Source organism: Aulostomus chinensis, chromosome 13 (assembly GCF_037954235.1).
Source record: "Aulostomus chinensis isolate RoL2024-O1b breed Wild chromosome 13, RoL_Achi_v1.0, whole genome shotgun sequence".
Lineage (NCBI taxonomy): Eukaryota > Metazoa > Chordata > Actinopteri > Syngnathiformes > Aulostomidae > Aulostomus > Aulostomus chinensis.
In genome coordinates, this window is record NC_141332.1 from 26,987,843 (window position 1) to 27,014,508 (window position 26,666).

General features: G+C 48.3%; 1 protein-coding gene across 2 annotated transcripts; it reads left to right on the forward strand.

The window, feature by feature from the left end:
* The first annotated feature begins 10,712 nt into the window (after positions 1 to 10,712).
* pcdh12 (protocadherin 12) lies at positions 10,713 to 25,106 on the forward strand. 2 transcript variants are annotated; one of them, XM_086222363.1, is made up of 6 exons: positions 10,713 to 10,778; positions 11,047 to 13,951; positions 17,159 to 17,250; positions 19,858 to 20,009; positions 22,638 to 22,802; positions 23,278 to 25,106. In XM_086222363.1, the coding sequence occupies exons 2-6, from the start codon at positions 11,096 to 11,098 to the stop codon at positions 23,529 to 23,531; spliced, it is 3,519 nt and encodes a 1,172-aa protein (XP_086078489.1). In that variant the 5' UTR covers positions 10,713 to 10,778; positions 11,047 to 11,095; the 3' UTR covers positions 23,532 to 25,106. The 2 variants fall into 2 exon arrangements, with proteins under 2 accessions (XP_086078489.1, XP_086078490.1); XM_086222364.1 differs by having other exon boundaries at positions 17,162 to 17,250.
* The last annotated feature ends 1,560 nt before the right edge of the window (positions 25,107 to 26,666 follow it).

The window sequence follows — 26,666 nt, forward strand, 5'->3', positions numbered from 1 at the left end:
AAAGATTGGTAAGATGCAGTGCTGGGTTCCACCACAAGGTGGCCTGCACTTGTGCCTCTGATCATGCAGGTTTATCTCACCTGGAAACAAACACTTATCATTCCCGTCCTGTCACAGAGTCCCGACTTATCAAGAGTGGCAGTGGTGGTCAGGTGACGCAGGCGCCACGTTCTGCTGGCGTCTGGTTGGGGGTGGGATCACACTTGGGTTCAGAACAGAAGGAGCAGAGGTGTGGATCACGCAGGAGGGAGTGATGGAGAGACTCCGTTTTTTCTGAGCCGAACTGAAGCTGTGAATGAACTCAATGAAGCTTCGAGTGAGACGGTGAAGCCGCCACCAAACATGATCTGCTGGTTCAGCGCTTTTATCTGGGACGGCAGAGTGAAAAGTTCAGACGTATCAGACGTAGAGCGTCGGAGGAGAAACACACCAGTTGAGTTTCACCTTCCTGGGACAGCCCTAGTTTATTAAGAAGAGGAACAGCACATATGAATGAACACCTGCATCAAATGTAAATATAGGAGATGGCAGCTGAAGGTTCTCTGCCACTCAGGGGTTCCCTGCACCAACGCAGCGTAGGAATGGAGACGCCACTCCGGTCTGAGCCGCCTTATGGTGCTGGAATCAGTTTGAGTTGGGTCTTCTGCACATAAAAGGCCCAGTTTAAGGAACTGAGTTCCCAAGAAAAATCACCAAGAGATGAAAACGACCTAAAGAGGTGTGACAGGTGCCATCTAGTGGCCGTAGCGATTACTACAACAGGAAATCAGCTGTGGTCAGGTGGCCTCAGGTGGAGGAGGCAGGATGGAGGAGCTGTGACCGTTACTGAGCCAAGAGTTTTTGAGCCTAAACCTGAACTGCTGGCAGCGTGTGTGTGTTTGTGTGTGTGTGTGTGTGTGTGTGTGTGTGTGTGTGTGTGTGTGTGTGTGTGGCATCCATATGCTTTTTAAGTGAAGCCTCATTACATTTGCTGCCAAGACATGCACTTCCTGTCTTTGATTAGACTGAGTGGTCTGCAGCTGTCTCCAACACACACACACACACACACACACACACACACACACACACACACACACACGTAAACCCTTTGATGGACTGTCATTTACTCAGCAATAAAAAAACCCAGATCATTCATGTAATTTAAACGTGCGTTGGCTGATTTTGGCCACTAGGAGGCAGAGGAGAGTCCCGAGTCAATTGACTGCTCACGTTCTCCGAGTCCAGCCACGGTTGTGACGTTCAGCCCATAGACAGGTTCAGCCTCTTTCTGACTTCCAGGAAAAAGAAAGTTGAATCATCAGCATTCCCTCATGCTGCTGTAGCGCCCCCTGGAGGCAGACGGCCCCTCTGTGGACGGTGTCAGTGCTTTAGTTCAGAAACTGTTGCCACTGTTGAGGGGAAGCTGCAGGGAATCATGAACGACTGATCACCGCTAACGACGACCACGTTCTTCCATAGAGAGCTGAAGCCGGCACCAGAGGTGCAGGGTTCCTGCAGCGCTGCTGCTGCCCCCTGGCTGCTCTTTGTTTTAGTAAAAATGAGTTCTTGGGGGCAGAACGAGCTCCTGATGTTTCATCCAGATTATGAACAGAACTGAGCTGTAAACCTGCAACGCGTCTTTGCTGCTTTTTCCCTTGTGACAGTGAATTTGATTGGAGAAAGATTAGTTGTTGACAAGAACACAAACACACACTGTTACACTCATTATTTCTGTGTGTGTGTGTGAGTGTGTGTGTGAGTGTGATGTGGGGGAAGATCCACAATTAAAGGAAGACAGGAGCGACCCTGCACACACACACACACACACACACACACACACACACACACACACACACACGTTGTGACGCCAGGTTTCCTCCACCCTCACTTTTGATCATCACAACTCAAACCCGCTGACGACGAGGTTGTTGAGAGTTTGCCTCCAAGCAGATTTGATGATATAAAAGCATCAAGAATAATTCGTCCTCTGTCAGTGGCGCCGCTGCGTGCTCGTCTGCTGTCCAGTCCAAACAAACAGGAAACGCATCATGACTCAGGATGTCAACGCTGAGGAAAGACGACGACGGCGACATCACGATCATCTTTGAATCCCTTGGACCAGCGTTCACGCCGTCCCTGACACACGGACCTGAGCTTCATACAAGCATCAACCAACATGGACGTTTAGCGGTCCAATGATGTGGAGTAGCCAGGTCACATGACCTGGAGGCTCCTGGAAAAAATATGTTTATAATATCAAAATATCAACATGGATGACAGCAGCTGTCGTGGGTTGGCACTCGTCAGTCCACTCTGCTTGTTCTGGTTGCTGCAGGTAGGTGTGATCTCAGCTCAGGGGGAGGGGCAGAACCGATCTAGGGATCCTGTGGGATCAGCTTGGGTGGATCTGAGTGCTGCATGAGAGGTGGAAACACTCGCGTCTGATCTCCAACTGCGTCTCAGTTGATGAAGTCAGGCACGAAGGCGAGGCAGGTTTCTTTGTAGCCTGTTTTCCCCTCCAGTTTGTCTCCAGGCTTCATGGCATCATAACAACATCCTCTGCCCTCAGAGCCTCACATCGACTGAGGAGAAACTCCATAGAAAACCTTGAACAGGGAAAAATGGGAGAAACCTCAGGGTGAGGAGGGGAGGAGGATCCCTCACCAGGAGGGACAGACGTGCAGGAGATGTTGGTACAGACAAGAAAACAGTTTATAACACAGAATGGAGGAAACATGGAAATGTTAATAACAGTTGAAGAAGGAAGCTTCTGGAAGGGGAGGCAGGGAGAGCAAGCCAGCTTGATGGGGGACTGGATGGTAGACTGGTTCATGGGAGGGGAGGCAGGGAGAGCAAGCCAGCTTGATGGGGGACTGGATGGTAGACTGGTTCATGGGAGGGGAGGCAGGGAGAGCAAGCCAGCTTGATGGGGGACTGGATGGTAGACTGGTTCATGGAAGGGGAGGCAGGGAGAGCAAGCCAGCTTGATGGGGGACTGGATGGTAGACTGGTTCATGGGAGGGGAGGCAGGGAGAGCAAGCCAGCTTGATGGGGGACTGGATGGTAGACTGGTTCATGGGAGGGGAGGCAGGGAGAGCAAGCCAGCTTGATGGGGGACTGGATGGTAGACTGGTTCATGGGAGGGGAGGCAGGGAGAGCAAGCCAGCTTGATGGGGGACTGGATGGTAGACTGGTTCATGGGAGGGGAGGCAGGGAGAGCAAGCCAGCTTGATGGGGGACTGGATGGTAGACTGGTTCATGGGAGGGGAGGCAGGGAGAGCAAGCCAGCTTGATGGGGGACTGGATGGTAGACTGGTTCATGGGAGGGGAGCGCAGGCCGGTGAAACAGTAGGGAATAAGAGGGGGAGGTGGGGGGGGGGGGCGATGCAGGCGGCGGTTGGGGCTCTGGTGGATCTGTGGAAACACAGAGAGACTGCGAGACACCAAGGCCAAACTACAAAGAGCAACAAGTAGTGGTAGTGACAGTTCCAAAAATGTGCAGGGAGGAGAGGAGGAGAGAGGGGGAGAGAGGAGAGGAGAGGGGAGGGGAGGGGAGGGGAGGGCTCCATGTAACCTGATGTGTCCCCCAGCAGTCTAAGCCTATAGCAGCATAGCTATCAATGGTTCAGAGCTACCTGAACCAGTCCTGACTGAAGGCTCTGTCATAGAGGAAAGTCTTAAGCCTGGACTTAAACGTAGTTAAAGTGTCTGCCTCTCTGACCCATGGAGGGATGCTGGTTCCACAGTAGAGGAACCGGTACCTGAAGGTTCTACCTCCCAGTCTGTTTTTATTGATACTGGGAATCACTAACAGACCTGCATTCTGGGAGCGGAGTGCTCTGGTGGGACAGGAGGGACTAATGAGTTCTTTCAGAGAGGATGGAGCTTCATCATTGAGAGCCTGATGAGTCAGCAGAAGGACTTTGAAGTCGATTCTAGATCCTACAGGAAGGAGAGAAGCTAAAGTGGGAGAGATGTGTTCTCTCTTCTTAACTCCCGTCAAAACCCTCGCTGCAGCGTTCTGGACCAGCTGGAGACTCTTTAGGGAGTATTTAGGACATCCTGACAGGAGAGAGTTGCAGTGGTCCAGCCTACAAGTGATGAATGCATGCACCAGTTTCTCAGCATCACTCTGGGAAAGGATCTTCCCAATCTTAGCGATACTGCAGGTGGAAGAAGGCGGTCCTAGTCACATGCTTTATGTGGGAGCTGAAGGAAAGGTCCTGGTCAAAAATGACTCCAAGGTTCCTTGCAGTTGTCCTCAGGGTCAGGGTGATGCCATCTAGAGTAGTGATCTGGTTAGAGAGGTGTCCCTGAGGGGTTTAGGTCCAAACATGATGACCTCAGTTTGATCTGAATTTAGCGTTAAGAAGTTAGAGGACATCCAGGATTTAATGTCTTTCAGGCAGTCTTGCAGATGAGTAAGCTGGCTTGTGTCGTTTGGCTCCATCGACCAGTAGAGTTGTGTGTCGTCCTCATAACAGTGGAAGTTGATCGAGTGCTTCTGGATTATGTCACCTAATGGGAGCATGTAAAGAGTGAAGAGAATCGGTCCTAAAACTGAACCCTGTGGTCCACCATATGTAACTCTGCTATACTCAGAATGGTCATTATTAACATTAACAAACTGGACCCTGTCAGATAAGGAGGACTTAAACCATTTTAGGGCAGTTCCTTTAATCCCAATGTCATGGTCTGGTCTCTGTAGCAGGATGCTGTGGTCGATGGTGTCACATGCAGCACTGAGGTCCAAAAGGACAAGCACAGAGACAAGACCTCTGTCTGAAGCTGTAAGAAGATCAGTAGAGACTCTGACCAGTGCTGTTTCAGTGCTATGGTGTCCCTGAATCCAGACTGGAAGGCTTCAAAGAGCTCGTTGCTGTGCAGATGTTCATGTAGCTGCTCCAGGACAACCTTCTCAAGGATCTTGGAGATGTAGGGGAGGTTGGATATTGGTCTATAGTTGGCTAACACATCTGGGTCAAGAGAAGGTTTTTAAGTAAAGGGTTGATGACAGCCACCTTAAAGGCCTGTGGCTCATAACCTGTGACTAAGGAAAGATTAATTTGGTTCAATATAGAAGTGTTGACTAGAGGGAAGGCATCCTTAAGGAGGCTTGTTGGGATGGGATCCAGCAGACAAGTGGCTGACTTGGAGGAACCGACTGCAGAAGTTAATTCTGACAGGTCGATGGGGGAGAAGCTGTCCAAGTATGCACCAAGTCTGGGAGGTGCTTCTATGGGGACTGTAGTCTGTCCTCCATTACTGGCAATCTTCGTTCTGATGTTCACAATCTTTTCAGTAAAGAAAGAAAGGAAGTCGTTACTGCTGAGAGTTGGGGGGATACAACGAAGAGCATCGGCCCACAGGAGCAGAGGTTGTAGGCTGAAGATAATAAATGAATAAGCCCCGCCCCTGCGCTGCCGTGTCCTCTCCTCTCAGGACGTCCTGTCTCTGGACTCCACCAGCAGCCTGCTTCCTGCTGCAGGAAACTCATTCACAGATGTGGGAGAGGAGGAGGCGAGAGGAGGAGGAGGAACGTCTGCAGAAATGTTTAAGGAAAAGAAAGAAGGGAGAGGGGGTGAAGGACGAGGGGGCGGGAGGAGGGCGGACGGATGGGGAGGTCAGAGGTCAATAAACAAATCAGCATTCCAGAACAATAGAGGAGGGGTGAACGGGTTCAGCTCACCCGCTGACTGGGTGTCAACAGAACCGTGTCATCACCTGCTGTCATGTGGGATCCACCAATGAGAGGAAGCTACGGACGGGAAGTTGAGGAGTGTGTTAGCGTGAATGTCTCATCAGATACGTGTGGTATGAACGCCATTTCACACCTGCGGCAAAACGAGTTGATGGGAACAAAAAACCCTGGTGAACGCAAGAATCTGCAGCCGCCTCCTTACGCAGCCGACCTCAAGCACACAGCCGGAGCGCCGCTATCGGCCTCTCTCTCTCGCTCTCATTCAACCGATGCTTTTCAAGCAGCAAAGCTTCAGCGTCGTTGAGTCCCTGCAGCAGCAGAAGCCCGTCCCCGTCCTCCATGCTGCTCTTGCTGCGGCCGCCAGAGACGGGGACACGTCAGACAGGCAGAACCCATCAGGGACCTGGGTCTGAAGGCACCAGCACACCCTCGGCTCCTACGAGTCTCCTCCTAAACTTGAGTGTTTCTGGTGAGAGGAGAACCCGCACAGGTCTGAGGAGAACGCACACACTCACCGGCCCGGTGGGTTCTAACTAGAACCTTCTGGATTCTAGCGACTGCGTGAACCGCTCCGCCTCCGTCGCCACAAGATTCCAATCAGCCAGTGAGTGAATTCATGCTTCTGCTCATCAAGTCTGACCTAAAACCTTCATCCAGGTCACAAAGATGAAATGAAAAATGTAGGACGGAGGCACGCACACACACACACACACACACACACACACACACACACACACACACACACACACACACACACACACACTGTGGGCTGTTTGTCTTATTCCAGTCTGATCTTTATCTGCCAACATGTGGGTCAGCAGGTCAGCGACATCCTGCTTTTAACAACTCTCTCACCTCACACACACATAAACACACACACACTCACACTTACACACACAAACACGCACACACACACACAAACACACACACACTCACACTTACACACAGAGCTTTCAACGAGGTTTCAGGCCAAACAAAAGGAGACTTAACTGTTGAATACAACGCTAATGGCTGCTAATAGCTTCACACTCTCATGACCAGGTGAGGCTCTGAGACGCGGTTTTACTCCCATCAGGACACGCGTGTGGAGGCAGGACTCACCTGTGCTCACCTGCATGTTCAGGGTTCTGTTACCTCTGTTTTCCTTGGTCTCTCTTCGTCTTCTCACTGATGATGTTCATCCATCGCTGGTATTTAGTCACTATGAGTTGCGGATGGAAGATTTAGTCCTGACTGTTGCCCCCTACACACACACACACACACACACACACACTTACACCCCAGAAATGTAGCAATCAGAACTGCACATGCTGAACATCAGCCTCCACATAAAAGCTACCAGACTGTGTGTGTGTGTGTGTGTGTGTGTGTGTGTGTGTGTGTGTGTGTGTGTGTGTGTGTGATAAGCCAGGCATGCTCTGATCTGTCATCTGCCCAGCTGCTTATCAGCCATTCCAGAGGAGAAAGGGATACTTGCAGATTATCCTGTAAAGCAGTCCTGGATGGCTGCAGCTGTTCCACGTGTTCCTTCTTTTTCTGTCCCAGGTCGTGTTGCCCAAAGGGTCCGGAGCTGTGGGGCAGGATGTTCCATGCTGGTCTGTAGTGGTTCCAGTGAGATTCATCCCTGGAGTCACCGCTGCAACACCTACTAGCACTGAAGTACATGAAGTACATGAAGTACTTGAACCACCGCGTCAACCAAACCTTCCTCTTGAATGTAGGAGGCAAAGGTTTTCAAAGATACACTTGGAGGCCATTGAAGTGAACAAAATCTGTCATTCCCTCTGTGACGGCGTGCTGAGCTTGAACCCGGTTATCAAACGATAAACGTCTTAACTTAAAGTCCTCAACTTCTAAAATGTTCTCAGTCAGACGGTCTTATTCTCAGCTGAAACTTCGCAGTACAAATACACACTGAAATAAACTCACATGTACAGGAAGATTGATGACGTCTTGACCACAGGTGGTAAATTAATTTGAAACACACAGACGTGTGTGTGTGTGTGTGTTTGTGTAGGGGATGGTTGGCTTCTTACCCAAATGGTTTCTCTCCTCAGCACAGGCGCACGCACACACTAACACACACACACACACACACACACACACACACACACACACACACACACACACACGTCAGCTGATTGGCTGTTGGCTGTTGATTTTGCTGATAATCTCTTCAGATTGGCTGACCTCTGACCTCTGCTCTGCCTGGATTCACTCCAGCTTCTGTTGCTTCATTCAAATATTGATATTTAGAACACACACACGCTTCCACACACACGCTTCCACACACACACACACACACACACGCTTACACACACACGCTTACACACGCACACGCACACACACGCTTCCACACACACACACACGCTTCCGAACACACACACGCTTCCACACACACGCTTCCACACACACGCTTCCACACACACACACACACACGCTTCCACACACACACACACACACGCTTCCACACACACACACGCTTCCACACACACACGCTTCCACACACACACACACACACACACACACACGCTTCCACACACACACGCTTCCACACACACACACACGCTTCCACACACACACGCTTCCACACACACACACACTCACACACGATTCCACACACACACGCTTCCACACACACACACACACACACACACACACACACGCTTCTGTCGGGCCCCAACGTGGAGGCGGTACTGCCGTCCTCTGCCCTTGACATCAAAGAAGATTCTCTGGAAACCTCTGTGATTGTCCAGGTGTTCCTGAGGCTCATCGAGTTTGTGTTTGACGGTGATTTGTTTCTGAAAAATGTTCTCTTGAGAGACAGAGAGACGGCGGACACACGCTTGCATCAGCGAGCTAACTAGCGAGGCGTGAGCTAGCAGGCTGTTGTCTTTCGGTGGAACCACACAGTTTTAAACAATTCCTCATGAATCTTTGAAGGGTTCCTCGTCGTTGATCATGAACGCTGCAACAAGTGTTGAAATATGAACGAGTAAATCACGTTTATTTAAGGACATCGTGAAGACTGTCCATGCTGCTCCGCTCTAGGTGTTGTTAGGTGCAGCAGCCACGCTGTCCTCTGGGTGTCCGTCACCACCGATGATGATGATGATGATGATGAAGATGATGAAGATGTCTTTATGCTTCAGCCCGCCTCCCTCTCAGCACTCAGAAAGTGATACGCTTGAACCTTCTGCCTCCCGATTGTCTCTCAGCCTGCAGGAAATTCTGGGAGTGAAAAACAACCCCGGTGAACGCCATCGGCGCTGAGCTCGGCCGTCGGCCGGGTTTCAGAGGCTCAGGGACAGGAGACCGAATCTCAGCCTCATTCAGTCAGAGTCGCTGTTGAGTCCCGTCAGTCAGCAGTCGCATTTGTCTTTGGTGTATTCAGAGTTTGGCTCGGCCACCTGACAAATACATCACGTCTTTGTTTCCTTTTTTATTTTGAGGCCGTTTTCCTGAGGCGCACTGAAGCGAACCAAACGAGCTGCAACATCGGCTTCAACAATAAAGAACCAAAGACCATTTAGTTCAAAGCCCCTTTCATCATTGGAAATTTTTACTGGAATTTTTTTCTCAGGGACGTCATGACTTGCCACTATAAAGTGGTCCGTCTTTAATTAGCGTGTCATCTGGTTTGGATTCCAGGACATTCTTTCAGGGTCTCCACCAGAGAACACCCTCGTCGGCTCACCTTAGAGGTCAGCAGCCCAGTGAGTCGGGGGGCCTGGATTGGGATGATCCTCAGAACGAATGTGCTGACTGATATCCTCACTTGCCCACACGCAGGTCCGTGTGCGTGGCAGGGTTATTTCTGATGTCACAGGAAAGCCTGCTGCTCTTGAGCTTCAGACATGTTTGGGGAGATGTAGCTTTCATTCGCAACGCCAACATTTCTCACAAGCATGAACGACTGGGCTGAAATAAGAGCGTAGAACTGAAATGAAACAATCTGCCGCTGCAGATCGAGGGCGAATCCCACGATCCGTCACCGTCGCGTACAGGATCCAACTATTCAGGAACTTTTAAAAATCTGGAAAAGGAAAGAAAACTCCTTTGTGCTCCTTTCATCCGTCAACTTAAACCAAATCATCATTCGTTCCACTTAAGGAGTCACAAGCCGCGTCGTGCCTCAAAGCCTGGCACAATCACATCCAAGTAAAGAGAAAAATGTTGAGAAACATTCCAAAAATGTGCCAGTTTCTTGTGCCCAAACAATAAAAAAATAATTCAATAGAGTTCCTGTGCCTGACTTCTCCCTCCTTCTTCACTGTAATGTCATTACTGAACACAAAGCGCTCGCAACTCTTTTCACTCAAAAACATTTAATTGAAGAGGAATGACAGAAATGAACTCGCAGAAATGTTGTGACCGTGGCGGCCGGCGGTTGCAGACCAACGCTTCCTAATTATATTTTGGAGAAGCTGGAATGTATCACTTAAAGACAGCCTTCCCCATCCTGAGCGTGGGTTTCATCGCTGGCTGCAGCTCCTGAGAATTTTTCCCTCTCTTTCTTTTTCAACCTGCCAAAAACGACGCCACGGACCGAGAGAGATGAAGCCTGTGGTGCTGGTCGCCCCTGAGACATCAGAGATGTGTTTTTACACCTCAGCGGTCGCGCCTGCCCTCACATGAGTTACTGATGGCTCTGAAACTGTTGTCACATTTACGATGACAACCTCAATCTTTCTGTCTGTGTTTGTGTTCCAGCCGTCAGATGGTGTTTAGATGTATGTCCTGGTGTGCCCTCTACTCCCTCTGCTATTGAACTCAACACGCATTTTTCCAAATGATTTAAGGGCCCAGACTGCAGGTTGTGATGAGTTTGTGCAGACAGAAAGGGGGAGAAAAAGCTTTAAGTGACAGGAGCGGCGGTGTCGTGTTTCTTTAAAAGCACTCCAGAGTTTCCTGAGGGCAGGGGGGATTTTCTTTGTATTGGTTCTGGATTTATTTGCATATGGCCGTCCTCCTCTGCTCAGATTGGCTGGCGCTCAGCTCGCATGTGGAAACCCACATCCAAACTTCCTCAGTTGTAGCAAAACTTTGCTGAGTTGAGGAGGATGAAGTGAGAGGTCGGACGCCAGCAGCTGCATGAGTGAGTACCGACAGCAGACGCCGTGATGTCTTAACTATGGGATGCCATAACTGTCTCTTGACGTGGATACCTGTTTTTATAAGGATCAACTTAAAATAATATTTTATTAAGAATTAACAATACTTATCTAGACAGTGGCTTAAATTTGCTTTGTGTTGTGTGGGCTAGAAGAAAATTTGTAAGAAAGAAGATATTTTCCCCTTCTTTTCTACATGAAAAATAAGTTTTAATGTGACTTTAAATGAAACTTTGGTGTCTTTTTTTGTAGAAATGTCTGTTTAGCTGTGGACAGAAGTCTATTATTGTCTCACATCATTATGGTGCTGGCTCTGCTTCTGCTTCTGAGTCTCGCCTCGGAGGCTCGCTCCTCTGAACCATCATCGATAACTATCCGGTACCGGGTTTGGGAAGAGCAGCCTGTGGGAACTCGGGTCGGCCGTCTGGTGGACGACCTCTGGCAGAGGGACGAAGGTGGCGCTCTAGAGAATTTCCAGGTTGTGGAGCACGGAAAAGCCCTTCCCTTCTCTGTCAGCACCAGAGATGGAATTGTTACCACCCAGGGCCGGTTGGACAGGGAGGAACTGTGCCGGGGGTCCGACCTGTGCGAGGTGGCCTTCAGCGTCCTCTACAGGAAAAGTGGTGCCGTGAACTGCTTGCGGGTTCATGTGGAGGTGATGGACCTGAATGACCACAGTCCAACCTTCCCCAGTGCTCTACAAGAAGTGGAGATCTCAGAGACAGCCAGCCTCAGAATGAGAATCCCTTTGGATCGTGCTGTGGATCCGGATGCGGGGCCAAATGGACTTCAGACCTACTCGCTATCTGTCAACCAACACTTCGCTCTGGATGTGACAGCTACTCTAGGTGGGACAAAACAGGCGGAACTGGTGGTCATTAAAGAACTGGACCGGGAAGTTCAGGCCTCCTTCGATCTTACCTTAGTGGCGTGGGATAAAGGGAACCCGCCCAGGTCCGGCAGCACTTTAGTGCGTGTTAATATTCAGGACTCAAATGATAATAGCCCCACATTTGAGGACAGCACCCCCACTGTGGAGCTACCAGAGGATACCATACAAGGGACAACCATTATCAACCTCAAGGCCACTGACCCAGACCAGGGTGCCAATGGGGAAGTGGAATATTCACTCAGTAAACACACTCGTCCTGAAGTTCAGAGGCTTTTTTTTGTGGATTCACAAACAGGAGCTGTGAGTCTCAGAGCCCCTCTGGACTATGAGGCTCATTCCTCTTACGAGGTGATCATACAAGCCCGTGATCGCGGACCCAACGCCATCCCCTCCCACTGCAAGCTACATGTCAAGCTAAGAGATGTTAACGATAATGCACCAAGGATCCACATAACCTGGACCCCTCCCAACCCACTTGTAGCGACTGTACTGGAGGGGGCACCCGTGGACACTTTCCTGGCCCTGGTGATGGTCTCTGATGCAGATTCAGGAGATAATGGCAAAGTGAGTGCTCATATGGAGGAAGGATCCGGTCCTTTCCGCCTTAAAAAGATCCATGGTGACAGCGGTAACAATTACATGATCGTAACCAGTGGCAGCCTGGATCGAGAGAAAACCATGCAGTACAACATCACCATCCTGGCACAAGATCATGGAGACCCGCCTCTGTCCTGCACTAAATACCTGCTTGTTAATGTTCAGGATGAAAATGACAACGCCCCGGTGTTCTCCTCATCCCTCTATAAAGCTTCATTCAAGGAGAATAACGTGGCAGGCTATCACGCCCTCAAAGTGGAAGCCCATGACGTTGACCTGGAGCTCAGTGGCAGAGTCTCCTACTTTATTCACAACTCCAGTGAACTGAAGACCCCCACGCAACCTTTCTCCATCCACCCAACCAGCGGCATCATAAGTGTCCAGCATCCTCTGGACTACGAAGAATCCCAAACCTACTCATTCATTGTGGAGGCTGTTGACCAGGGTCATCCCCCTCTTACAACCACCGCAACCGTGCAGATTGACATCCAGGATGTGAACGACAACTACCCAGTCATCAAGGAGCCCACACCTCGAAAAGGCGTGGCTTCATTAAGCGTACCTGTCAATGCGGACAAGGGGGAGATTGTGACTGAGCTGGGCAATGAAATAGAAGAGGGATCTACTAGTTTGCCAATCAGTCACTCTGCCAGAAATGGATTCCTTGCATCCACCATAAAGGCTGAAGATCCAGATTCAGGTTTGAATGGGCAGCTCCAGTACCGCATTACTGACGGAAACCCTTCAGGACTCTTCTGGTTGGACCTGGCTACAGGCCAGCTTTACGTCAACACCACCAATGCAACTGAGCTTATAGGGAAAACTATAGCCTTGCATATTTCGGTATCTGACATGGGCACCCCAAGCCTGGCCAGCAAGGCAATGCTGGAGGTGACCTTCATCAACCTCAAAGATCATCTGAAGAACTCATCACCTGGTAACCGCGGACAGCTCAGCTTCACAATGATGATGGCGATTTGCTTGGGTGCTACATGCCTGCTGTTGCTGCTGGCCATTGCGCTGGTGACAACATTCTGCCGCCCTGAGAAAAGGGACAATCGGGCATACAACTGCAGACAGGCTGAGTCGACCTACACCCGCCACCCGCGGCGGCCACAGAAGAATATAAGGAAGTCTGATATTCAACTTATTCCTGTTATCAGGGGGCGAAAAGAAGATCCTCCCGAGGATGACGGCGAGAATCAGCCATTGGCTCCACCTCCAGTGATGTCAGAGGACCAACAAACTGAAAGACAGTACAACTTAATGAACTCAAGCTTCCATTCCCAATCACACCTTGAAGGCGATGCCTCTCAACCTGTCACCCACCACAGCAGAACCCTCCGCAAACCCGGAAACATCGAACTTGACGGCACTTTGCCTCTGACACCGGCAACATCATACCGAACCCTTCGGAAATCCAGAAACACTTCGTCGTCCTCTTCTGCATCACATTCCAGCACACTGAAGCGCCAGAACCAGCCTGAAGCTGAAGGGCTGGAGACGGCATCTTCATCATCCCAGGCAACTCTCAGGAGGCCGAAGACCTCGGAGGGACGAGGAGGGCACGATGCAGAACACCGGCAGATGCTTCGGAACCTTGTCCGATTGTCCATGGCGGCGTTTGCAGACTCCATTGAGCTTTCCTCAGCTTCTCCAGAGGTGCAGGTGAGTCCAGGTGTCTCTCTTCAGCAGTCTTCCCTGGAGCTTATTAGTGTTCCAAAACCAAACGACTGGCACTTCTTAAAAGTTTTTATTTTAGAACCCTTTTATTTAGTTCATTATTTTTTTTCTTACTGCTCACATATTAGTCCAATCATTAATATAGTATAGCTGAGTTATTATTTACAAATTGGATAAGCACAATTTTTTTCTCCAATTTTCTTTTTTTTTCCTACTGATTTGGCCAGTAGCTGATATTTAATTTTATGTGTGTGTGTGTGTGTGTTGCTGTGCATCACATGTATGTATGAACACATTTATGTTATGTCCGCATTTTATTCACACACTCAAAAATGCAATGCAAAAATTCAACTCAAATTTCTAAAATAAAACCTGACTCAATCCCAAATATTGCAGCCTTCATGCATGTTTGTCTTTAATGTAAGAAAAAAAAAAACAAATATTCAAACTTGCTAAAACGTAACTTGGTCTTCCAGTGATGCTCGACTCGACTGGATGTGTACTGCATCACCGGAAAAACACGTCTCTACATTTAAATACATCCTGATATACATGCTACTTAAAAGTGCAGGGTCAGAAATTTGGTGTAGACCTTCTCCTTCAAATTTTTTTTTCCAAATGATCAACACTGTGAAATGACTTTGTAACCCACGACCGGGCCCTAACCCACCAGTTTAGAACCACAGCTCCCAGGAGAATGAAATCAAACTCAAGTTTCATGACACATTGACTAAATGTACCCTTTTATCTCAACTGAACCTCTAAATCTGCACCACCGCTTTCCATCGTCGTCTTATTTACGTTACCTCCTGTAGCGCTAACGTGTCAGCTAACGTTTCAGCTAACGGGCTAATTTAAACATCATTTACTTCCATCTCAAAACGTGTGATCACATTCACTTCAACATGTGCTTACAGTTAACGCTGCAGTAATTAAGTGCCCCCCCCCCCCCCCCCCCCAAGCTTGGAGATTAATCTGAAGTGAAGTCCATTAGAGAGTCTCACACTAACACACACACACACACACACAAATTCCTTACATTTTCCCAACAGCCTCCCGTATGATGAGTTAGCCTGCAGGCTGGAGTTGTGTGTGTGTGTGTGTGTGTGTGTGTGCGTGCGTGTGTGTAACAAGATGACGGATGACTCTGGGACTAAAAAGCAGCACGTTTATTCAGGTGCTCATGTGTCACCAGCTGTAATCCGCCTGGAGAAACTCTGGCGGGCCTTTTTACTGGATATCACATATCGGATTCATATTGGAACCAGTGGGGGAGGAGGGGGCCGGGTGGGGTGGGGGGGGGTCTGGGGGAGGGTGAGGGGTCTGCTGTAGTGAGCTGTGATGTGTTTGCGGTGTAAGCCAAGACGCCACTTTGGCACTTACAAATGACCCCCCCCCCCCCCCCATAAAAAAAAACACTTTTACTGAGGCGAGCTGCTGCAGGAGGGAAGACAAACAGACCAAAAACGGCATCTGAGACCAGAGCAGGGTGATGGACCACAGGGGGACGCGGTCCTCAGGTTTCCCCACCAACCACAAAGGTAGTTTCAGCACATTCGCAAGGTTTCTCCTGTTGTCGGCACCTCTCAGTGACCAGAATCCAGCAGAAAGTTGCTTCATGAACCTGAAAACCTCAAGGTTGCTCACTTTGTAAAATAAATGTTGTATTATGAAGTGAAACTCCACCCAAATGGAGTATTTTACCTCTCAAGTATTCACTAATCGGTGTCTTGAGGCTTTTTCCCTCCCATCTCTCTGGCTTCAGAATGCAGGAAGAGCCAGCCACACACAGTATATTTAGCCTGAAGCTAATAAAGACTGATGGCTAACAACAGCAGAACTGTACAAAAACAAAACTTCACAAAGTCTTCAGGTCCTCGTCCAGTTTAAGCCACAACTTCTTCATCCAGCTGTACAATCGGTAATCAGCCAAAGTAAAAGTACACGAAAAGTAAACGTAAAGACGTAAAATCAAAGGATTATTGAGCAAAGGGCTGGATGAAGAAGGACAAATTCGAAAGCGAAAAACTTTTGACAAAAGTACACGAATACGTGAGAATGTCAGAAAAATACAAAAGTACAAAAAGATGTGTTCTAGATATTTTCAGAACCATTTTATCCACCAAAAAGGAGTATTTTTATGAGTTCTGTGGGTTTCACCGAACACAAGTCAGACGTACTGAAGCCAAGTCACATCTTCAGAATTACCAAAACTAAAAAAATGATCTAAGAAAACTTTTAGACGGAGCAGTGATGCCATCAGCAGGGGTCTTGACCACAAACCAGAGTCTGAAATGGCGTCATTGAGGGCGAAAGTCGCTGCCAACGCCCGTCAGGTCAGAGAACAAAGAGCTCGCCCACTTCTATCATCCTCACGTGAGTCACATTAACGAGAGGAAGAAGGCTTTTTTCTTTTTTACCCAGCATCCCCCTCTTCTCCTGTCAGCCCAGTTGGCACAGTGAGGGACTCAGACGTTCCTCTCCTCCCTGGAGGTTGCAGAGGAAGGGGGGGGGGGGTTAATGTTCAACACACACACACACACACACACACACACACACACACACACACACCCTCCACTCGTCCATATTTCAGAGGCCATCCTGGAAGGAAATCAGCCAGAGAAGAATAGGCTTTTACGTAGAGGCCATTTCCTGTGGCGGCGGCAGCAGCGCGCACGTGCACAAACACACAAATGTCATGCTAAAGCAAAGTCATATATCGTCTGAGCGCACACACACATACACACACATGAATCTTCTGCAGAATGTGTGTGTGTGTGTGTGTGTGTGTTTTTCCTCTGTGGTGTGTATCCGCTATTTCAACAGTCCTGTCAGCAGAACGTCCTAAACAGTGAGACGGACGCAGCCAGCTGGTTCTCACACTGTAAAACAAAACACAGGAGAGAAAAATGTTTATTCACCTTCTACCTGAGAGCCAGCAGAACCAACAGAACCAGCAGAACCAGCAGCGCTGGAATTTATTTGAAAAAGATCAACACACATGAAATATTCTTTAAACTTCTGATTTAAAAAAAAGCTTTTTCTTAAGACATGTCGGGAACTTTAGCCGCTGCTAGCTACATTCCCTGCTAACTGGGAAAGCAACAGAACAGTTTCTCCGAAGGTCATCAGGTCACGGTTCTGATCGTTTTTCTATTTCTCTCTCTTCATCCTTCCTCTTCCTCCCTGCAGCAGATCTCCCAGCTCCTCTCTCTCCTCCGCCAGGGTCAGCTGCAGCCTCGGCCCAACTTCCGGGGCAACAAATATTCTCATCGTACCGGCAGGTCAGTCACGCTCCTCCTCCTCCTCCTCCTCTTCCTCCTGCTCTGAAGTACAGACGCAACCACAACAAAGCCGGGCTCATGTGCTATGAAATGGAGCCGCATGGCACCATGGTGATATGATGAGAACACTTCAAGTGGGTTCCTAAAACGTCTTAAAGAATAATTACATCTTAGAATGAATGCAGTTGAGTTTAACTAAATTGACTGGAAATATTTCACTTGTTCTGAAAGAGTTGTTCCCCCTCTCACGTGGATAAGTTGTGAATGTGTAATTTCATTTGACCTTAAAAGTACAAATTAATGTCATCGTCTCTTAGAAAGACGTTTCTCTCCATGTGACGGAGACTGGGAGGCATCAGAGACGTCTATGAGAGTCGCTCTCTTTGACCAGGAGTGTTTTACAGGGTTTTTTTCTATCATGATGATACTTCACCTCAGAGGCGTCAGTCTCCGTTAGCTTCAAGCTAAAATACATGGCTGGCTCTTTCCACATTCTGGAGTCATAAAGAATGAATGCAGGAGGGAAAATAAACATCGCAGTGAGCTGTCAGCCACCGTCAGGCCGTCTGGTGACTGTCGTGCAGGGTTGCCTCTGATAGCAGCACAGCCCCCCATGCGGACTTGCAGGTGTTTTCTCCAGAACCGGAGCAGCTAAATGGTTTCACAGCTCCATTGTTTCAGAGACCAGTTTCATTTACACAGAAGCTGAAGTGAAGAGTGAGCTGACCTTCGCTTACAGGCAACTTGTCCTCTAAATTATTCACCAGCTGCAGTGGAAGCTGCATCCCAGCAATCACCTCTCGTAGCTGGAAGCAGCTGACGGAACAGTGGGCCTGAGGACTCGCGCTCGGAACCTTGTGTTTGCTTCGTTAACCGGTTCAGACCCGGAGACTCAAACACGGAGCAGGCATCTGGTATGCGCGTTCCAGAGTGCTGCAGTTGTTTTAGATGAAGTCTTTAAACTGCCTCAATCGCAGTATCGGGTTCTGAGTGTGGGCATCATTACGGGTCGTCTTGATGACGCGTCGTTAGCACAGACTGACATTTAACAGGTCAAACTTTAACGAGCCTTCCTCAAAATTCCTCCTTTGCAGTGCTGCGGTGACTCGTAGCCGGCGTGTCTGGTAAGCGCCATCCTCTGTGTTTGTGACCCAATGACCTGCTGCGACCGAAATAACATCAACACGTAAACAGGAAATATCCCAACCTGTGGATGAGTGTGTGTGTGTGTGTGTGTGTGTGTGTGAATGTGTGTGTGTGTGTGTGTGTGCGCGCGCGTGCATGCGCACGGGCAGGTTACAGCAGCTCGAAATGATTCACAAACATCGCGGCGGCAATGAGATTAGATCTGACACCTCCTGGATACACATTGCTACAACACAAATACACTAGCAACACACACACACACACACACACTTGTAGGAATAAGTTCATTTGTAGGAATTCTGGAAAACACAAAGGGGATCTGTTGGGTGGAGAAAAACCTTGACTGTAAGACACACAACACAACAGCGATACACACAATAACCACAACTCAACTTTTGGTCGTTGAGTTTGGTAACTTTCCTCTGTGTTTGGCCGCGTGACGGTGACTTGAACTTCCCAGCCGCCGAACATAAAAGTCTTCCCATCACAAATGACGCGTCAAGATTTCATGCTGCAACTCGAAGGGCGAACAGATGCGATGATCTCAGCTGACATCAGTCGCATCATCACCTCAATCATCAGCTCACGAATCCACCACGCGACCGACTCGCCTGTGAGCTCAGTGTTATCTGCCTCGCACTTCCTGTCTGAGCCTGTCTGCACACTCACACACACACACACACACACACACACACACACACACACACACACACACACACACACACACACTGCTGGTACACACTCACAGGGAGTGTGTGTGTGTGTGTGTGTGTTGATGTGGGTATATATATATATATATATATCCATTTACATACATATATATATATATATATACACACACATATATATGTATATATATATGTATATATACACATGATATATATACAGTATGTATATATATCATGTGTATCAGCAGTATGGGTGTGTGTGCGCATGCAGGCAGGCTCAGACAGGAAGTGCGAGGAAGATAAAAGTGAACTCATAAATATGTGTGTGTGTGTGTGTGGGTGTGAGTGGGGGTGTGGGCGGGGGGGTCATCAATGGATAACGCCTGAACTTTCTGGCGTTTATCACCGTTGATCTCCTCCAAACCTCTGCCTGCATATCTTTGGCCTCCTGTTGTGTCGGGTTTCTACCTGACGGGAAAGTCCATGTTTTATTAATGGTGAGCCAGAAATGCTACCTGTGTAAATGCACACTCTGTGTGCGTGGCGATGAAAGGCAGGAGCCTGCTTTACTCTGAGATTCTGCACCGTCACATTAACACTTGACAAACTTCATTTTTTTTCCCTCCAAAAGCAAAGAGGTGACGATGGTTTTGTGTTTTGTCCAAAAATTTGAGGCCAGTTTGACTTCAGTGGTGAAGAGACGTTGAAAAATTTGATCGCTGATCCTCTTTATCACGTGGTGGAACGTGTGGTGGTGGTGGTATTTGTGACGGGACCATGTGTGTTCCGGTAGGTACGCCGGCCAGGACTGTCCTGATTGGCAGAGCACCAAAGACAGTGGACACGGTGAGAGCGAGGCTGGAGACGTGGACTGGGAAGCTGGAAGAGACTCACCCATCGACCCACAGCTGGAGGAGGGCCTCAACAACCTGCTCAACAACTCTGGTACACACACACACACACACACACACACACACACACTGGCTGGTGGTGATGAACGGGCCGTACCCAGGACCTGCAGTATAACGGGCGTGTGATGCTGCTTCTACTCTGCTGCTAACTGGGCTCAGACGTGACCTCCTGCTGAATCTCTTTGATTTGACAGGACAAAAGCAGATGAACTTTGACCCCTGCAAAACATACGGACAATGGCCAAATGTAGAAAACAGGAATGAAGCCGGAAATAACACACTGGCTGGTCCAACATCCCCCCGTACGCGCCCAATGTTATGTTATATAGAAATGGTTCAGGAAGACTGTTAGCGTTAGCGTCTATTAGCCAGTGCAGCACTGCTAGCACAGGTGAGCATGTTGGTTCGTTGTCCTTAGTTTTCATTCTTGTCTGTGTTTCTGAGCTGAGCTGCGTTCTCGGCTCGCAGGTTCCAGCAGCTAAACTTCAAAGATTCGTACAGGTCATTGTTTCAGGGGGAATTCCTGCAAGGTATGTAGGCCAGCTCTCACTCTGCCTCTACCGTAGGTGTGTGTGTGTGTGTGTGTGTGTGTGTTAAACAGTGTCTTCCTGCTATTGTGGTAGTCCAAGCCTCAGGGCCAGTGGGGGGGAGGGGGGGGGGGGGGGGTTTACTGATGATGATGCCGGAGCTTCACTTGATGGAGGGGTGAACAAAACAAGGGAGATGGAATTGAGTTGTGTGGGACGCTGACTCACCCCCAGCCTGCAGCGCTAGCATGGTTGTAACTTGCACCTGTGTGTGTGTGTGTGTGTGTGTGTGCGCGCACGTGCGCGTTCCTCTTACTTTTCTTACCTGTGATTGTTTCGTCTTCTTCCTGCTTTGATGAATCACTCAGACCTGGAGACGGAACCTGGAGAGTTCCTCCATTATCACAGCTAGTGGAGAACATCATCTGCTGACACTGGGGGAACGTTCTAGGATGGTCATGATGTTCAGCTCCTCTCAGGTCGCGGGACGTGATTTAACAGGCTCTTGGAGAACGTTCCTTCTAGTTCTCCTGCATGACGTTGCTGCAGGCCTAATGGTGGTTAAAGGCGTTCTCTGGAAACGAGCGATTCAGACCAGTGTCATGGACATTCAGGGTGGAAACACTGAGGGAATAATTTAGAACCTAAAATCGGCTAAAAACACAACAGCAGGCCACTGTAGTTTTCGTGGCTCCAGTCTGAGGAAGTAGTGGATTTGTTGGTCTCTATTTTCAGTAACTGAATCAATAAACGTGTTCTGGCGAGTATTTCCGGCACCGTTGGTGTTTGTGGGCCAAGCCGAAGCTTCCTGGCCCGGATGAGGAGATAACAGGCTTTGAAGATGACAGCGTTTCTCTGTGGAGGTCCGAAGACGAGAGGCTTTGTTTTACGGGTTAATCAGAGGAACGTCGGCCGAGTTTTAATCTCAGGTGAAACGTGATGCCTTCAGGGGATCTGTGGTGTAACCAAGGACGGGGGTTAACAGCTCTGTGGGCGGTCTAGTGTGTGTGTGTGTGTGTGTGTGTGTGTGTGTGTGTGTGTGTGTGTGTGTGTGTGTGCTGCTCAGCCAATGCCCTGCATCTGGTTGTGGTTAGCTGATGGAGACCAAAGCTCCTCAGCAGCAGATCAGTCCGACGCTTCTCAGTGTTGTAAGTAAAAATTGTGCATGTGTGTAACTTTTAGGAGTTAAAAGGACACATGGAAAAAATTGTGTTTTTATAAAATCCCATTTAAACACAGGAGCTGTTGTGTTAATAAAAATACTGCAAATCAAACTCAAACCAGGTTGGTCAGACAGCAGAGGGACTCTGGTCCGTTTAGCCCGAAGGCACCGGGTCAAAGTGATCAATACCAGTAGCAGTTTTCCCACATCCCTCGTCTCCTACTCAGCCTGTTCCTGATCAGACTCTCAGTCGGGGGCTAACAGGTATTTCAGGTGCCAAACCTCCAAGAGTTGAGCCCAGCAGCGCGAGGAGACCCGTCTGTCCTGGTGTTGAGATCAAATTAGAAGCGACCCTCCAGCTGAGAGGAAATCAAGTGATGCGATAAACAGGAAGTGAAGAGGATAAACCACAGACATCAGGATCCATTAAACGCCGTGCTTGTGTGTCGTCGTTCAGGGTCAGTTGTGTGCAGGACGACATGGATGGCAGGAAATCATGTTGACAGCAGGCAGATAAAACCACTTGGATGTTTCCCCCTGGTCTTCCTGCCTGGTTCAGGTCCAGCGCTCAGACCGGGACTGACGGCGAGGAAGACACACGATGTGTCATCGCCTGCAGTCCTGAAATATCCAGAGGAAAAACCTGTCAGGTGCTCAGAGACGCTCGGGAGGAAGAACGGATTTCAAAATGAGAAACGCTGACTGAGCCTGAGACGATGACGAGAGGACACAGACACTCACGTCTGTCCTCCATGGAGGTCCTGTATGCTAACACTTCCCATCCACCTCCATTCAGTGTGCTAAGCTAAGTAGTGTGGGTCTCAGCTCCCTGGGTCCAAGGTCCAAAACCCAAAGATTTCCAGTTCGCAATAAAAGACCCTGGACAGAAGCAGCAAATCCTGGTCTGGGACCTCAGACAACGGTTCAGCAGCCGCTCTGATAAACTAACGCGGTTCTCTTTGTCCTCCTGCAGACGACGTCTTCTCAGACGCCAAGGACCCGGCCTGGATAGCCAGACTCTCCCTCCCGCTCTCCGGTGATTACCATGACAACGTCTTCGTCCCCAACGGGCCTCCATCCCCGGATAGTGAGGGCCTGCCGCGGGACGGCCTCGACTCCTCCTCCTTCTCCACCTTCGGTAAGTTAAAACTACACAGTTCCGTTCAACGACCTAAAGTGATTGAAGCTTTGCTTCCCTTTATGGACGTCCGAAGTTCGTTACTCAGTTAATGATCTTTGATGTTGTTGATCAGAATTTGATCATGAGAGTCGGCTGACACCTGAATGTTAATCCATATTTACAGATGTATAAATACTGATGTTCATTCATATGCTCTCTCTCAGTAAAGATCATTTATCTATCAATCAAGATTGTCTATCTATCAGTAAAGATTATATTTGTCAATAAAGATTATAACCCTAATGAAGCGACTTTGGCTGCCATCATCATCATCACTTTTCATTTTAATTGGTAAAAGTATTAAACGACTCAAGTGTGAATAAAAGTAGGAAGCATTTCATTGGGCCTCTTCTTCTTCTTCTTCTTCTTCTTCTTCTTCTTCTTCTTCTTCTTCTTCTTCTTCTTCTTCTCCTGTTCCTCTTTCTCCCCCCAGGTAAAACTCCCGAGAAGGACATCCAGCTGGGCGGGACCCTGCTGTCGGAGGTCAGCACACTGTTTGAGATGCTGATGACACAGAAGGCCGACGCCCATCCCGGCCCTCGACCTGATGTCCTGTACCGTCTCTCGGCGGCGTACCGGCGCTCACTGGGCTTGGAAGGCACCACGCCTGCTGCAGGCAATGCAGCGAGGAACTCTGGGAGCGCTGATAAGCGTCCAGGTCTGACTCCGCCCCCAGGACTTTACTGAGTGTAACATGTGTTACCTGAACACTGGAAAACCAATGGAGGTCTGATGGGTGCAGCAGGGCGGTTCCGGTTCTGTGCTGGAGGAGAACGGTGGACTTTAGATGACTGCAACTGTAAAAAAAAATAAAATAAATGCCACTACTAATCTGTTACTGTGGGGGAAGTACCGGAGGGTAAACGGTGATGTCACTGATGGAAAAAACATGGCAGCCGTGACACGGAGAGTTACAGGCTGCCTCCTGTGTCGGCGTACAGGAAGTGAATAAGTGTCGCGAAGCTGAGAGCGTGCGAGTTTGGTGTCGTGGGATGAAAATTCTCAAAGAACAGCGTCAGCTCATACTGAAAGCTACAGGCTAGAAAGGTTGCTAAGATTAGCAGCTAACAGGCATAAACAGAGATAACGGGATTGGTTGAATTTCTGGAAGAGAAAAAAATTCAAGCAAGTGGCCTTTGTTTATGACCGCTAACATTAGCTTGCTTTTGATGAGAAGCTAACGTAAACAGCTCTAAAAAAAGTGTTTATTCATTCCAACAGGTTGAAATGGTCAAGAAGATATCTTAAAACATATAGAGGCAAGTTGAAAAGAAATATCTGCTCCAATGTAAATAATTGCTCCGTGTTCCAAAGGATAAAGAACAAAAGCTAACATTAGCTTGCTTTCAATATGAGCTGAGCACCTGTAGCTAACGTTCGTAGCTAATGTGTAGACGGAGAAAGAAGTTGGAGTGAATTTGAATGTAGCTTCAGACTGTTTAGCCTGAAAAAGGATCTGGAGGTAAATAGGAAGTGAAGGACGGGACCGGGCAGGAATGTCGAGAATTCAGCTCTAATGATGAATCTGTGTTTAAATGTCCTCCCACCTGAAAATGAGTCAATCGTCTCTGCCGTGTTTTGGAGTTGTTGTGCTGCTCGGACAGAATCGTTGCGTGAGTCAGGATGCAGTAAACTCTGGTGTGATATGGTTTTCAGCCAGCAGAACGCCAGCCAGCGGCCTCAAGACAATGTGGCTTTGTCTTTTTATTTTTCCTCGAGACTAAACAACAACAGCTGGAAACGGCTGAGAAAAGGTGTTTATTGACAGTTCGAGCAGCTCCAACTGGACTTTCCCTCTACAGAAATTCACCTTCAGGTGTATTTCTATAAACTGATGAATTACACATTTAAGTTATTGCTTTACCTTCCATTCATCTCATCCTCGTTTGATACAAAGAGGAAAGCAGCACTTTGTAAATAGTCTTTAGGTTTATGAAAACTTCTGTAAAACACATCTTCATTGAAAAATTTTGTATCTTTTTCAATAAAATGAATGTAAATCTGAAAGAGAGACGCTTTTATGTCATTTGAAGTGGAACCTGTAAACTGCCATTCTGAACTTACTTAGAAAATTTAATTTTACGGTTTGTGCTTTAAAGTGTATCAACGCTCCCATTGTGTGAATCTCTAGTTCAAAGCGCAACGCCCTGAGAAGGTCTGTGTGCCTGGAGCGCCATCTGGTGTTTAATAGTCACGGTTACACTCAGCAGGTCAGAGATCTCTGAAAGGTTACACAACAGCCCCGCTTAGTGGCAACATCAGGTAACAACAGATTAACAATAATGCTGTTGTGCTCTTCTTTGTCTTCAGTTCTGGGTCAAAAGGCTTCAACTGGAATTGTGGAATGATGGTGGAACAATGGCAGATTGATGGTTGATCGACAGTGGAATGATGGCAGATTGATGGCTGATTGACAGAGGAATGATGGTGGAATGATGGCAGATTGATGGTTGATTGACAGTGGAATGATGGCAGATTGATGGTTGATCGACAGTGGAATGATGGCAGATTGATGGTTGATCGACAGTGGAATGATGGTGGAATGATGGCAGATTGATGGTTGATTGACAGAGGAATGATGGTGGAATGATGGCAGATTGATGGTTGATTGACAGAGGAATGATGGTGGAATGATGGCAGATTGATGGTTGATCGACAGTGGAATGATGGTGGAATGATGGCAGATTGATGGTTGATCGACAGTGGAATGATGGTGGAATGATGGCAGATTGATGGTTGATTGACAGAGGAATGATGGTGGAATGATGGCAGATTGATGGTTGATCGACAGTGGAATGATGGTGGAATGATGGCAGATTGATGGTTGATCGACAGTGGAATGATGGTGGAATGATGGCAGATTGATGGTTGATTGACAGAGGAATGATGGCAGATTGATGGTTGATTGACAGAGGAATGATGGTGGAATGATGGCAGATTGATGGTTGATTGACAGAGGAATGATGGCAGATTGATGGTTGATTGACAGAGGAATGATGGTGGAATGATGGCAGATTGATGGTTGATTGACAGAGGAATGATGGTGGAATGATGGCAGATTGATGGTTGATTGACAGAGGAATGATGGTGGAATGATGGCAGATTGATGGTTGATTGACAGAGGAATGATGGTGGAATGATGGCAGATTGATGGTTGATTGACAGAGGAATGATGGTGGAATGATGGCAGATTGATGGCTGACAGTGGAATGATGGAATGATGGTGGAACGATGGCAGATTGATGGTTGACTGACAGTGGAATGATGGCAGATTGATGGCTGTTTGACAGTGGAATGATGGCAGATTGATGGTTGATTGACAGAGGAATGATGGTGGAATGATGGCAGATTGATGGCTGACAGTGGAATGATGGAATGATGGCAGATTGATGGTTGATTGACAGAGGAATGATGGCAGATTGATGGTTGATTGACAGAGGAATGATGGCAGATTGATGGTTGATTGACAGTGGAATGATGGAACGATGGTGGATTGATGGCTGATTGACAGTGGAATGATGGAACGATGGTGGATTGATGGTTGATCTACAGTGGAATGATGGAACGATGGTGGATTGATGGCTGATTGACAGTGGAATGATGGAACGATGGTGGATTGATGGCTGATTGACAGTGGAATGATGGAACGATGGTGGATTGATGGTTGATCTACAGTGGAATGATGGAACGATGGTGGATTGATGGCTGATTGACAGTGGAATGATGGAACGATGGTGGATTGATGGTTGATCTACAGTGGAATGATGGAACGATGGTGGATTGATGGCTGATTGACAGTGGAATGATGGAACGATGGTGGAT